At 44.0% G+C, this 14,641-nt stretch overlaps 1 protein-coding gene and 1 pseudogene across 1 annotated transcript; one reads left to right on the forward strand and one right to left on the reverse strand.

Moving 5' to 3' along the window:
- Positions 1 to 4,319: 4,319 nt before the first annotated feature.
- LOC110287956 (putative uncharacterized protein FLJ45035) lies at positions 4,320 to 4,802 on the reverse strand. Its single transcript, XM_021154434.1, has one exon. It carries the CDS (start codon positions 4,800 to 4,802, stop codon positions 4,320 to 4,322), a length of 483 nt encoding a protein of 160 aa, XP_021010093.1.
- A 3,127-nt stretch (positions 4,803 to 7,929) lies between these two features.
- On the forward strand, positions 7,930 to 10,440 carry LOC110287957 (annotated as a pseudogene).
- Positions 10,441 to 14,641: the final 4,201 nt, after the last annotated feature.

Consider the following 14,641-nt stretch of genomic DNA (forward strand, 5'->3'; position numbering starts at 1 on the left):
AAGAAAACACATGGAGGGACTCATGGCTCTAGCTGCATATGTAGCATAGGATGGCCTAATTGGTCATCAATGGGAGGAGAGGCCCTTGGTCCTGTGAAGGTTCTATTCCCCAGTATATGGGGATGCCTGAGCCAGGAAGCAGGAGTGGGTGGGTTGGGGAGCAGGGGGAGGCGGGAGAGGATAGGGAATTTTTGGAGGAGAAACTAGGATTTACATTACTTTGAAATGTAAATAAAGAAAATATCTAATAAAAAAGAAAAGAAAACTCTCCTCAGTAGTGTGTGTGTGTGTGTGTGTGTGTGTGTGTGTGTGTGTATGTGTGTAGTCCAGGCTGACCTTGACCTCTGATTCATCCCTCCACAGTCTCTCTGAGGAGACTTAAACTTGTACAAACAGGCACTGTACCACTTCAAACAGCCCCTTAAAATTATTCTCCAGGAGGTCATAAGGCCTCCTTTATTTTTGTTTTAATCTTCAGAAGTTGTGATATTAATTTTCTTTAAATTTTAGTAATCAACAAATAAAACTGTATGGATATGTGTGTTTGTATATGCGTGCCTGCAATGTCCATGCATTTATGCATGTGTGTGGGGCAATGGGCTATACACAGACAGCCTGGTCTCCAGTTGAGAGAGGTGGGTGGTAATTTCTACCTACATGGGACGGAAGGCGTTTGATCATATCTCCTGGACCCCTGGCTCCTGTCGAAGTTACCATCCTCACAGCCCCCACAGGAGGAGCATGTGGCTATCAGTCAGGTATGAATAGCACCAAGCCTTTCCACATGCAAATAAGGTTTTCCACAAACTCTCAGTTCAAGCCAATGAGAGGTACCTGCTGTCGAACCCTGAATTACCCCCATGAACTGTATATAAATCCATCCAGGGAATTAAAGGTACTCGAGAACTATTCCTTCGTCTGTGTCTTTTGTTCCAAGAGCTTTAGTAACATCTGGGAAGAGGTCTTCTCTCCCAAAGACACACCTGAGGTCCCGCTGCACTCCTCACTGGAAGTCTTTTCGTCCACCCAGCCAGATCCAACTCAGTTCGGAACAGCTCAGAGTTACCCAGCACCTGGAAGGCACAGCAAAAACTTCAGTCTTCCTGCCTGCACTCGCTTCTGTTCATTTGCTGGAACCCTCGCACCATGCCTGAACAGAGATCTCCGTGGAAAACCTCTGGTACCCAGCCCACACATGTGTGCTCCTGTGTGTATACACAGGCAGGGACCAGGTCTGTGCACACACATGTAGAAGTCAGAGATTGGTGCCAGGTATCCTCTTTGATCTCTTTTCCCATTCTGTATGGAACTAACTGAACCCAGAGATTGCTGACTCAGCCAGTTTACCTAACTGATTTTCCCCAGGATCTCTTCTCTGCCTCTTGCACTGAGATTACAGGCTGACTACCACACTTGTTTGGTATATATGCAGGTGATGGAATCTGAACTGTGGTCCTTAAGCTTATACAGCAAGTATTTTTACCTACTAAGCCACTCACCAAGTTTGCAGAAGTAATGATTTTTTGGTTTGTTGTTCAGACAGGTCTCACTGTACAGACAGGCTTCGAATACACAGGGACCCACTTGCTTCTATTTTTTCAAGGACCAGAATCAAAGGCATGCACCACCATGGCCAGCAAAAGTACTGATTTTAAACTAGTAACCTTATTGTAAACAATTTCAAACATACATTCAAAGCTGACAGCACAGTTACTTAAGCATATGAATGTAAGTATTAATTAACAGCTAATATGATTTCATCTATACCCTTAAAATTTGTTTTCCTATTTTAACTTATTTATTTGTTTCATGGGGTGGTGTTTGAGACAAGTTTCACTGCAAAAGCCCTGGATTTCCTGATACTCAATCTGTAGACCGGGCTGGAATAGAACTAACAGATATCAACCTGTCTCTGTCTTCCAAGTGCTGGAATTAAAGGCACTACCACTGCCTGGATAACTTTTCTATTATATTATCATTCCTTTTTTGATTATTTGTTTTTGTTTGCTTTGTTTTATGGTGAGACATGCCTGTGTAGCCCAGACTATATAGCCATTATCATTTTTTTCTTTCATTTAACAAAGACATATTTGCTTGTGATGTACCCAAATATACATGCATATATACCATGTGCATGTCCAAGGACACTAGTGGATGGTGTCAGACTTCAGATTACCTGAAACTGGTGTTAGGGATGGTTGAGAAACACTATATGAGTGCTGGGAGTGGAACCTAATCCCACTGCAGCAGGAACAAGTGCCATCGCTCCAGCTTCCTATATCTCCTTTTCTATGTGTTGTTTTTGTTTATATGAGAAAGGGTCTGGTATTATAGATAAGGCTAGCCTTGTACATGGCAGCAACCTTCTTGCCTAAGACATAAGTGTGTCTGGATGAAAGGTGTAAGCCAGCGCATGCTACAGTTTTTATAAACACTTTTTCAGGCTTAGCTGAGAAAGAATTGGCTTTTATTGTTTAACACGGAAAGGAAATAAAGGCCTCATCTTTATTTCCACAAGGTCATTAAAAGTACCCAGAATCCTGAACTCAACAGCCTGTAGGAATGTGCCTAGCTTCCTTCCACTCCTCTCTGTGAGTTTGTTGTTTTGTTGTCATCAGTTAACATTTTGCTTGTTCATCTGTCAATCAAGTAGAAAAGCTTATAAGCTTCTGTATGTACATAAACAGGACAAGTCACTCTGAGGGTGTCATGGACAGGACAAGTCATGCTGAGAGTGTCATGGAGAGGATACGTCATGCTGAGGGTGCCATCCACAGGACAAGTAATGCTGAGGGTGCCATGGACAGGACAAGTCTCACTGAGTGTGTCTCCATCAAGCTGAGGGTGTCATGAACAGGAGAAGGCACCCTGAGGGTGTCATGGACAGGACAGGTCACCCTGAGGATGTCATAAACAGGACAAGTCTCACTGAGAGTGTCATGGACTGGAGAACTCACACTGAGGGTGTCATGGACAGGACAAGTCATGCTGAGGATGTCATGGACAGGACAAGTTTCACTGAGGGTGTCATGAGTAGGACAAGTCACACTGAGGGTGTCATGGACAGGAAAAGTCATGCTGAGGGTGTCATGAACAGGACAAGCCTCACTGAGGGTGTCATGAACAGATGAAGTCACGCTGAGGGTGTCATGGACAGGACAAGTCATCCTGAGGGTGTCATGGACAGGACAAGTCTCACTGAAGATGTCTCCATCACACCTAGTGTGTCATGGACAGGACAAGTCACGCTGAGAGTGTCATGAAGAGGATTAGTTCCATTGAGGGTGTTATGGACAGGATAAGTCACACTGAGGGTGTCATGGACAGGTCAAGTCACGCTGAGGGGTTCTCCATCACGCTGAGGGTACAAACATCATGCTGAGGGTGTCATGAACAGGACATGTCACACTGAGGGTGTCTGGTACAGGACAAGTCATGCTGAGGGTGTCATGGACAGGAAAACTCTCACTAAGGGTGTCAATAACAGGACAAGTCATGCTGAGGTTGTCATTGACAGGACAAGTCATGCTGAGAGTATCATGGACAGGACAAGTCTCACTGATGGTGTTTCCATCACACTGATGATGTCTCCATTAGGCCTAGGGTGTCATCAACAGGGCAAGTCACTCTGAGGATGTCATGGACAGGAGAAGTCACACTGAGGTTGTCATGGACAGGACAAGTCACGCTGAGGGTGTCATGGACAGGACAAGTTTCACTGAAGGTGTCATAAACAGGACAAGTCACTCTGAGGATATCATGGACAGGACAAGTCACACTGAGTGTGTCATGCACAGGAAAAGTAACGCTGAAGTGACAGGGATAGGACAAGTCTCACTGAGGGTGTCTCCATCATGCTGAGGGTGTCATGAACACGACAAGTCAAGCTGAGGTCATGGGCAAGACAAGTTTCACTGAGGATGTCATGAACAGGATAAGTGACACTGAGGGTGTCATGGACAGGACAAGTCTCACTGAGGATGTCATGAAGAGGACAAGTCACGCTAAGGGTGACATGGACAGGATAAGACCCTCGGAGGGTGTCTCCATCATGCTGAGGGTGTCTCCATCATGCCGAAGGTGTCATGAACAGGACAAGTCACGCTGAGGGTATCATGGACATGACAAGTCTCACTGAGGGTGTCATGAAGAGGACAAGTCAGGCTGAGGATGTCATGTACAGGACAAGTCACACTGAGGGTGTCATGGACAGGACAGGTCTTACTGAGGGTGTCTCCATCATGCTGATGGAGTTACCATCATGCCTAAGATGTCATGAACAGGACAAGTCATGCCGAGGGTGTCATTGAAAGGACAAGTCACCCTGAGGATGTCATGGACAGGACAAGTCTCACTGAGGGTGTGTCCATTACATTGAGGATATAATGGACAGGACAAGTCACGCTAAGTATGTCACGGACAGGACAAGTCTCACTGAGGGTTTCTCCATCAGGCTGAGGGTGCCTAAATCTTGCTGAGGGTGTCATGACAGGACATGTCACAGTGAGAGTTTCTGGTACAGGAAAAGTCATGCTGAGGGTGTCATGAAGAGGACAAGTAATGCTGAGAGTTTCATGGACAGGACCAGTCTCACTGAGGGTGTCATGAACAGGACAAGTCACGCTGAGCATGTCATGGACAGGACAAGTCACCCTGAGGTTGTCATGTACAGCACAAGTCTCACTAAGGGTGTCATTAACAGGACAAGTGATGCTGAGGGTGTCATGGACAGGACAAGTCACACTGAGGTTGTCATGTACAGGACAAGTCACTCTGAGGTTGTCATCAACAGGGCAAGTCATGCTGAGGGTATCATGGACAAGTCAAGTTTCACTGATCATGTCATGAACAGGACAGGTCATGCTGAGGGTTTCATGGAGAGGACAAGTCACCCTGAGGGTGTCATAGACAGAACAAGTGTCACTGAGGGTGTCTCCATCACACTGAGGGTGTCTTGAACAGGACAAGAAATGCTGAGGGTGTCATTAATAGGACAAGTCACTCTGAGGGTGTCATGAGCAGTGTAAGTCACTGTGTGGGTGTCATAGAAAGGACAAGTTACACTGAGGGCATCATGAACAGGACAAGTTACACTGAGAGTGTCATGGACAGGAAAAGTCTCATTGAGGGTTTCTCTATCACAATGATGGTGCCTCCATAATGCTGAGGGTGTCATGAACAGGACACATCGCACTGAGTGTGTCTGGTAGAGGAGAAGTCATGCTGAGGGTGTCCTGAAGAGGAAAAGTCATGCTGAGGTTTTAATGGACAGGACAAGTCTCACTGAGGGTGTCATGAAGAGGACAAGTCACGCTGAGGGTGCCATGAACAGGACAAGTCAACTGAGGGTGTCTGCATCACACTGAGGGTTTCTCCATCATGCTGAGGGTGTCATAAACAGGAGATTTTATGCTGAGGGTGTCATGGACAGGACAAGTTTTGTTGAGGGTGTCTCCATCACGCTGAGGGTGTCCCCATCACACTGAAGGTGTAATGAACAGGACAAGTCACATTAAGGGTGTCATGGATAGGACAAGTCATGCTGAAAGTGTCATGAACAGGACAAGTCACCTGAGGGTGTCATGGACAGGACAAGTCAACTGAGGGTGTCATGAACAGGACAANCAAGTCACCTGAGGGTGTCATGGACAGGACAAGTCAACTGAGGGTGTCATGAACAGGACAATTACACCAAGAGTGTCATGGACAGGACAAGTCACCCCGAGGTTGTCATGTACAGGACAAGTCTCTCTAAGGGTGTCATTAACAGGACAAGTCACTCTGAGGTTGTCATTGACAGGACAAGTAATGCTGCATGTGTCATGGACTGGACAAGTCTCACTGAGGGTGTCTCCATCACATTGATGGTGTCTCCATCATGCCTAGGGTGTCATCAACAGGGTAAGTCATGCTGAGGGTGTCATGAACAGGACAAGTCACACTGAGGGTTTCATGGATAAGACAAGTGTCCATCATGCTGAGGGTTTCTCCATTATGCTGAGGGTGTCATGAACAGGACAAATCACACTGAGGGTGTCATAGATCGGACAAGTCTCACTGAGGGTGTCTGCATCACGCTGAGGGTTTGTCCATATGCTGAGGGTGTCATAAACAGGAGATTTCATGCTGAGGGTGTCATGGACAGGACAAGTCTCACTGAGGGTATCATCAACAGAACAAGTCATGCATGCCTGACAAGAAAAGTCACCCTGAGGGTATCATGGACAAGACAAGTCACACTAAGGGTGTCATGGACAGGACAAGTCCTGCTGAGTGTGTCATGGTCAGGACAAGTTTCTCTGAGGGTGTCATGAACAGGACAAGTCATGCTGAGGATGTCGTGGACAGGACAATTACACTGAGAGTGCCATGGACAGGACAAGTCTCTCTGAGGGTGTCATGGACAGGACAAGTCTCACTAGGGTATCATCAACAGAACGAGTCACACTGAAAATTCATGACAAGAAAAGTCACCCTGAGGGTGTCATGGACAGGACAAGTCTCACCGAGGGTTTTTCTATCACGCTGAGGGTGCCTCTATAATGCTGAGGGTGTCATAAACAGAAGATTTCATGCTGAGGCTGTCATGGACAGGACAATTCAACCTGAGAGTGTCAGGACAGGACAAGTTTTGCTGAGGGTGTCTTCATCACATTGAGGATGTCATGAACAGGACAAGTCACACTAAGGGTGTCATGGACCGGACAAGTCAAGCTGAGGTTGTCATAGACAGGAAAAGTCTCACTGAGAGTGTCTCCATCATGCTGATGGTATCTCCATCATGCTGAGGGTGTCATGAACAGTACAAGTCACGCTGAGGGTGTCATGGACATGACAATTTCCCCTGAGAGTGTCATGGACAGGACAAGTCATACTGAGGGTGTCATGGACAGGACAAGTCATACTGAGGGTGTTGTGGACAGGACAAGTCTCACTGAGGGTGTCATGAACAGGACAAGTCAAGCTGAAAATTCATGATAAGTAAAGTCACCCTGAGGGTGTCATGAACAGGACATGTCACAGTGAGTTGTCAGGTACAGGAGAAGTCACGCTGAGGGTGTCATGAAGAGAACAAATAATGCTGAGTGTTTCATGTACAGGACAAGTCTCACTGAGGGTGTCATGAATAGTACAAGTCATGCTGAGTGTGTCATGGACAGGACAAGTCACCCCAACGTTGTCATGGACAGGACAAGTCTCACTGAGGGTGTCATGAACAGGACAAATCATGCTGAAGGTTCATGGACAGGAGAAGTCACGCTGAGAATGTCATAAACAGAACAAGTCACTCTGAGGTTGTCATTAACAGGCAAGTCATGCTGCACGTGTCATGGGCAGGACAAGTCTCACTGAGGGTGTCTCCATCACCCTGAGGGTTTCTCCATCATGCTGAGGGTGTCATGAACAGTACAAGTCACGCTGAGGGTGTCATGGACAGGACAATTCCCCCTGAGAGTGTCATGGACAGGACAAGTCTCACTGAGGATGTCATGAACAGGACAAATCATGCTGAAGGTTTCATGGACAGGAGAAGTCACGCTGAGAATGTCATAAACAGAACAAGTCACTCTGAGGTTGTCATTGACAGGCAAGTCATACTGCACATGTCATGGGCAGGACAAGTCTCACTGAGGGTGTCTGCATCACTCCGAATGTTTCTCCATCATACTGAAGGTGTCATGGACAGGAAAACTCACACTCAGGGTGTCATGAACAGGACAAGTCATGCTGAGGGTTTCATGGACTGCAAAAGTTATGCTGAGGGTGCCATGGACAGGAAAAGTCACTTTGATGGTGTCATGGACAGGACAAGTCAAGCTGAGGGTGTCATAGACAGGATCAGTCTCACTGAGAGTGTCTCCATCACACTGAGGGTGTCTCTATCGTGCTGAGTGTGTCATGAACACGACAAGCCACGCTAAGGGTATTATGGACATGACAATTCACCCCAAGAGTGTCTTGGACAGGACAAGTCATACTGAGCGTGTCATGGACAAGACATATCTCACTGAGGATGTCATGAACAGGACAAGTCATGCTGAGTTGTCATGGACAGGACAAGTCTCACTGATTGTGTCATGGACAGGATAAGTCATGCTGAGGGCATCATGGAGAGGACAAGTCTCACTGAGGGTGTCTCCATCACACTGATGGTGCCATGAACTCGACAAGTCACGCTGAGGGTGTCATGGACTGGTCAAGTCATGCTGAGTCTGTCTTGGACAGGACAAGTCACACTCTGGGTCTCCATCATGTTGAGGATCTCCATCTCTCTGAGGGTGTCTCCATGCTAAATTTCTATCTCCTGACATGAATTCTCCCTGGAGAAGGGATAAGAAATATAAACAAAGCTGTTGGAGCTGTACTCAATAGTCTAAAGATTTTCAGAAGTGCACACATCACTGTGGGCTGGGAAGACACCATCCTCACAAATGTGGGTTCTCTGAGCATGGGTCACCTTCAGCAATTGAGGAGTACACACTCTCCCATCTAGCTTTATACTCATTAAATATCACACTGGATATTTTACAGGATCAATATTGGCCCTGTAAGCCAGTTACTCCCAGGGCTGCCTATAAGCAAATATGCCATAAGCCCTATTTAGTAAGTGACCAACGTGAGGAAGAGAGGACTTTCCCTTGATAGTGCCACAACTTCATTTTCTGTTCTGAGAGAAAGAAGATTGGGGACTGATTCTTCAACCCTACAGGCTTAGACCAGTCTCAGGGAGTTCTCTCTGAGACTTGACTCCACACAAATGGCTTCATCCCCAAGTTCTGACTGTGAGCTTAGATGATATGTTTCTTTGTTGTTGGTTAAGAGGGACCAAGATCTGGCTTATACAATTACTTTCTGCTTTTCTTTAATGAGGTACTCAGGGAGTCTATGCCCAGTGGAACCTCATGCTGAAGTAAATACCTCTTTAATTCTCCCAGACCTCCTTCCAACACACAGGGCTCTGACTGCTCATCCACTCTTCACCTTTTCACAACCTTCCTATATTCCCAACACTTTCCAATCCTTAGAATAAAGAATGCAATTGTCCAGCAACTCCATGGTAAAAAGGACTAGAACTGTCCTGCCCAGGTATTTTCAGGGTAGTAGAGATGCCAATATTTCTTCTGCAACAAGTGTTGCTTACTCTCTCCCATAGTGGCAGCAGCATCACAGTTCTACCAATTGGAACCTAAGATCAATACATTAATTGGGTTCTTATTGTTTACTTTGAGCTTCTAAGGAGTGAACGGAAGACTGGAAATGTTACCAGATCCAGGTAAGATGGTGTATGAATGCTTGTATGTTATATCTAATAAAATTAAACAGGTGACTTTTGGGGAACCAAAACAACCTAAAACTGGGATTTATAAATCGAGTAAGTGGAAAATAGAAGAACATTTTAATTTAGAAACTCTAATGGAGGATTACTGTGAATCTGGTTGTAGCATCCAAACATGAAAATAGTCTTCTGACCTCTGTTTCTCCTTCCTGTAGCTGGGCTCAGACTCATTAGCAACAGCAACAAATCTAGTGTCTCTGAGTTTCTCCTCCTGGGATTCTCCAGCAGCCCCAGCAGCAGCAGCTCCTCTTCCTGCTCTTACTCATCATTTACCTGGCAACTATCCTGGGAAAACTGCTCATCATCCTGGCCATCAGCACAGACTCCCGCCTGCACACTCCCATGTACTTCTTCTTCAGCAACCTGCCCTTTGTGGATGTCTGCTTCTCCTCCACTACTGTTCCTAAGGTTCTAGCCAACCACATACTCAGGAGTCAGGCCATTTCCTTCTCTGGGTGTCTGACACAGATGTATTTTCTCTGTGTGTTTGCTGGAATGGACAATTCCCTGCTAGCTGTGATGGCCTATGACAGATTTGTGGCCATATGCCACCATTTACACTACACAACAAAGATGACCCATCAGCTGTATGCTCTTCTTGTTGTGGGATCATGGGTGGTAGCCAACCTGAATTGTCTGTTGCACACACTGCTTGACTCTCCTTCTGTGGAAACAACATCATCCCCCACTTCTTCTGTGATTCAACTCCTCTCCTGAAACTCTCCTGTTCAGATACACATCTCAATGATCTGATGATTAATACAGAGGAACTATGATCATTGTTACCCCATTTGTCTGCATCCTGATCTCTTACATGCACATCACCTACGCAGTCCTGACAGTCTCATCCCCTAGGGGAGGATGGAAAGCCTTATCCACCTGTGGCTCACACCTGGCTGTTGTGTGCCTCTTCTATGGCACTATCATATCCCTGTATTTCAACCCCTCATCTTCTCACGCAGCTGGGAGGGACATGGCAGCTGCCATGATGTACACAGTGGTGACCCCCCATGCTGAACCCTTTCATCTACAGCCTGGGGAACAGGGTCATGAAAGGGGCTTTAAGGAAAGTACTTGCCATCAGATTTCCATCTAAGCAGTAATGTTGGGAGTGTCAAACATCACAGAGGGAACTAATGTCTAACAATTATTCATGTTTTGTCAATTACCTGAAACTCAACACTTATCTTTTATAAGAAAAACATCTACTATCTATACCAGGTACAGAGCCCAGGATACAAATCCTTTAGATAAAAGAATGAAAAAAATTCTTTAACAAAAGTTGTTACTTGGATTGTCATGTCAATGTCTTGGCAGAATGCACCATGAGCACTCCTGCACAATGTTGGAGAAGAGTGAGGAGTCTCAATGGGACAACACTGGAAAGTGACTAATGGTAACCTCAAAACTGGGTCAGGTGTTGTTGGAAGGGGAATTGATTCCTGCTCCAGATGAGATATGGTTTCTGAGTTGGGATCATTCTGAGTGGCTGTCTTCATGCAGTTCACCACAAGACTGAGCTCTGATTGGCCAAGCAGCAGCAACCACACACACTCACCATTTTCAGGGCAATGGGCATGCTGCTATCTTGTTGGCATCAACAGATCCTCTGTGCCTGTGTTCAGTTGTGCTTACAACATCTTGTGCTAACTCTGTATCAGAGACCTATCTGCTACTGACATACTTTGTAATGCTCCACATCCCTTAGCAGAATGCCTGCACTCAACTTGGAGTATTTGGGTCTCCTCTGGGAAACCACAGCTGTTCATTCTTTCTCATAGCAGAGACCTCAGCCTGAGCCAATCTCACTGGAAGATCAGAATTGGTGGGTTGAGAAAATAGTGTTTGGAGCTCCAGGAAACCCTACTTCTGCAGCTTATTTGGACTTACTATTTTATTCTTGTTTTCTGGGCATTATAGCACATAAGATTAAGCAGGAAATATGCCAATTTAATAAAAATGAACTGAGCCTTCTACAATTGTAGTGTGCAGACATGTCAGTCCCTCTGTCCTCTTTACCTGCCTCTGTCTGTCTTTACTGGTGTTCTCATGTAGCTACAGTTTTGTTGTTGTTATTCTTGTTGTTGTTTTTTTGGCTTGAGACAGAGTCTCACTATGTAGGCCTAGCTGTTCTGGAACTTTCACTTAGTAAAAACTTTGTATGCTTTCCATTTTCCTTTCATACTAAACTTTTAAAGTCAGTGCCTAGAACTTGGCTTTGCTGACCCTGTGTATTTTTATTCTGAAGATTTTTATTTTTTCAGTTGTAATGAAATTTTGCATTCATCTTACTTTTATCTTTTCTTTCATTTTTTCTTTGTTTCTTTTTTCTGTTTTCTATCCTTCCCTCCCCCCTCCCCTCCCTCTCTTCCTTCCTTTCTTTCTTTCACACCCACCACGTTTACCTTTTGCTGCCACATACTCATATATGTGGCCTTCCACTGGACTGTGGTCGAGTTTAAGAGACTACACTCTTAAGATAAACCAACCCTTCCTTTCCTATTGCTAACACTTGCCAACAGGTCTCCATCTAGGGGCTAGAGGTGAGACTTAATACCTGCTTCCTCTGCTACATGTGTCTAGCTTCCAATTGCACACATCTCATGTTATTGCTCCACTGTGAGCCCGTGGGTGCAGCTGTGCCGAGAAGACATCTACCATTGCTAGTCCTTACACTCTTTATGATTGAAGTTGGCAGAACTTCTAAGATGTATCAATTATTGTTTTCAAAGAAATTTGAGACATCTTCAGCCATTATTTCTGAAAGCAATGCCCTCACTCCTTCCTTCTTTTCCCTGTAGAGTCCTGTCCTGTCATGTGTCTGGCATTCACCTTCCCTCCGTTGTCCTTGGCTCTTCCTTCTTCTCCATGTCTCAGCTTGTCCTATCCTTCCCTCTGTCTTCTGCTTTGCTCACTCTTCCTCCAGGTCAAGTCTGCTGAGGGCCTCAGATGAGCTGTTTACTTTGATCAGGACCTTCCCTGATCCCCAAATATCCACCTGATCCCTCCTTTTCTCACATTTCCTCTTTCTTGAGTCTCTGTTTAATGTGGCACTTTTGTCCAATTTTCCTTTAGTTCTGTTTTACCCTTGCTTGCTTGTTGTTTGTTTCTGTAAATATTTTCTGGTCAAGGAGAATGCCTGCCAGCTTGGTCTACACAGTGAGGTCCAGGACAGTGGGACTATGTGGAGACCCTGTCTCAGAAAGTGAGAGACTGAGTCAGGAGATACACACACACACACACACACACACACGCGCGCGCGTGTGTGTGTGTGTGTGTGTATTAATATTAATGGTGGAAATAGGAAAAATGTATTTGGACCTACAGAAAAACAATTCTACCACTCATTTGATATGATGTTTTATCTTCTCATGAACATGGGTGGCACACATTATTAAAACAAGAAAATAGTTCATTAAATGGAAATGCCTTCTACAATCCCAGTGTCCAGCATGTCAGTCAATTACATTGTTTAACCCTTTCTGTCATGTGTATGTAAATGGGCTCAGATAATTTTACTCAAATAGTAGTCTATATCTAAGCCTCCAACAATTATTTATAAAACAGGTTTTCAAAATTACTGTCTTACTTATATCGATTTTATGTATGTCCACTCCTTAGTAATTTTAGTTCTCCTTAAAACATAAAAATGTACAGTATGTTTTGAAATTATTTTGAAAATGACTAATAAAGTTGCTGTGGTATCACAGGCCTATATGCCAGCACCAGAGCACTGAGGAAGGAGGATCACAAGATTGTGGCCAGTTTAGGTTATATTATGGTTTCCCAGTCATAGACTACACTGTGAAATTCTGTCTCAATAAACAAAATAAACAAAAAAATTGAAACAGATGAAATATTTTCTCCTAACCTTTTACTTTCAGCATATTTAATATGACTCCTGACTCTATTTGTGATATAATTATAACTCTAGTTGTAATTAGTTGAGCTTACTGTATTCTTAGGTCATTTTTAAAAATGAGTTTTCAGCCATTATTTCTTCATACCTCACCTTTCCCTTACTCTCCACTAAGAGTACTTACTGTCTGTATTTGCTGTAAGAACATTGTCTACATTTGACGCTGTATTCAATTTTTCTCATTCTTTTTCATTTTATTCAACATCCACAATCTATATAATACAATACAATACAGTACAATACAGTACAAACAATACAATACATAAGAATATCCGATATAAGTTCTTCAATACCTTAAGCCAGTATTGTAGTGGTTTTGTTTTTCTGTGTTGGGGATCACAGCCAGTATGTGGTCAACAAGTACTTTATCACTGAGCTACAGATTCTGATTTAGCATTTTTTTCCCTAAAAAAGTTTCATGTATTTTAGGCTGGCCTGGAACTTCTGATCCTCCTGCCTCTGCCTCCTGAGTGCTAAGATTGTGGGCATGTGCCACCACACCCAGTTTATTTGGTGCTGGAGATTAAACCCAGGAGTTTCTTCATGCTAGTCAGGCATTCTGCCAATGGGCCTTTATCATCAGTCCTTAAAATGTCTTCTTCACAGAAGACATTTCCACTAAAATTGAGGTCCCAATGAAAACATCCCACCAGCACTGCTACTATTTAGCATTTTGCCATAGATTCTAACCAGTGCAGGTGAACGAGTAAGAAATCAGATTTGAGAGAAAATCGCTATGTATGACTTAATTATGTATCTGGGAAACCCTGCAGCTTGTCTGAAAACATAGAGCATTCAATAAGTTAATAGGATATAGAACTGACAAACAGAAAGTAGTTCTCATATATGCAAACAGATTTCACACTTAAAAAGGACAAATAAAATCCCAATGAAATAGTAACATTAAGTTAAATATTACTAGTTTATTAAATGTCTAGGAATAAACTTCTTGCATGTAATAAAATTAAAAGGATAAAAAAATTGTTTTGAATGACTGGAAAGAAACTTTGTTTAACTATGATGCCTTAACATGATAAGAAAGCCATTTCTCCCTGAATTGAGCACCTTCCTACAATTCCCAAGTGCTGGGATTGTAGCCATGCCCCACCATGCCAGGTTGAGACAGCTAGAGCAGCAAACCCAACACACTGTGAATGCCAACAGGCACCCTATCAACAGCTATATCATCAGTCTCCCTAATGTTCAAGAGTTGGTGGTAAAGAAAAATACCTGCTAGTAATTTATTGAAGTTGAAAACAAAACAGAAATATAACATTTATTAAACCTACTAAATAAGTCTTTTTTTTAATTTTTAATATTTTTATTACATATTTTCCTCAATTACATTTCCAATGCTATCCCAAAAGTCCCCCATAGTGCCCCCC

Source organism: Mus caroli, unplaced genomic scaffold, assembly GCF_900094665.2.
Source record: "Mus caroli unplaced genomic scaffold, CAROLI_EIJ_v1.1 scaffold_13024_1, whole genome shotgun sequence".
Lineage (NCBI taxonomy): Eukaryota > Metazoa > Chordata > Mammalia > Rodentia > Muridae > Mus > Mus caroli.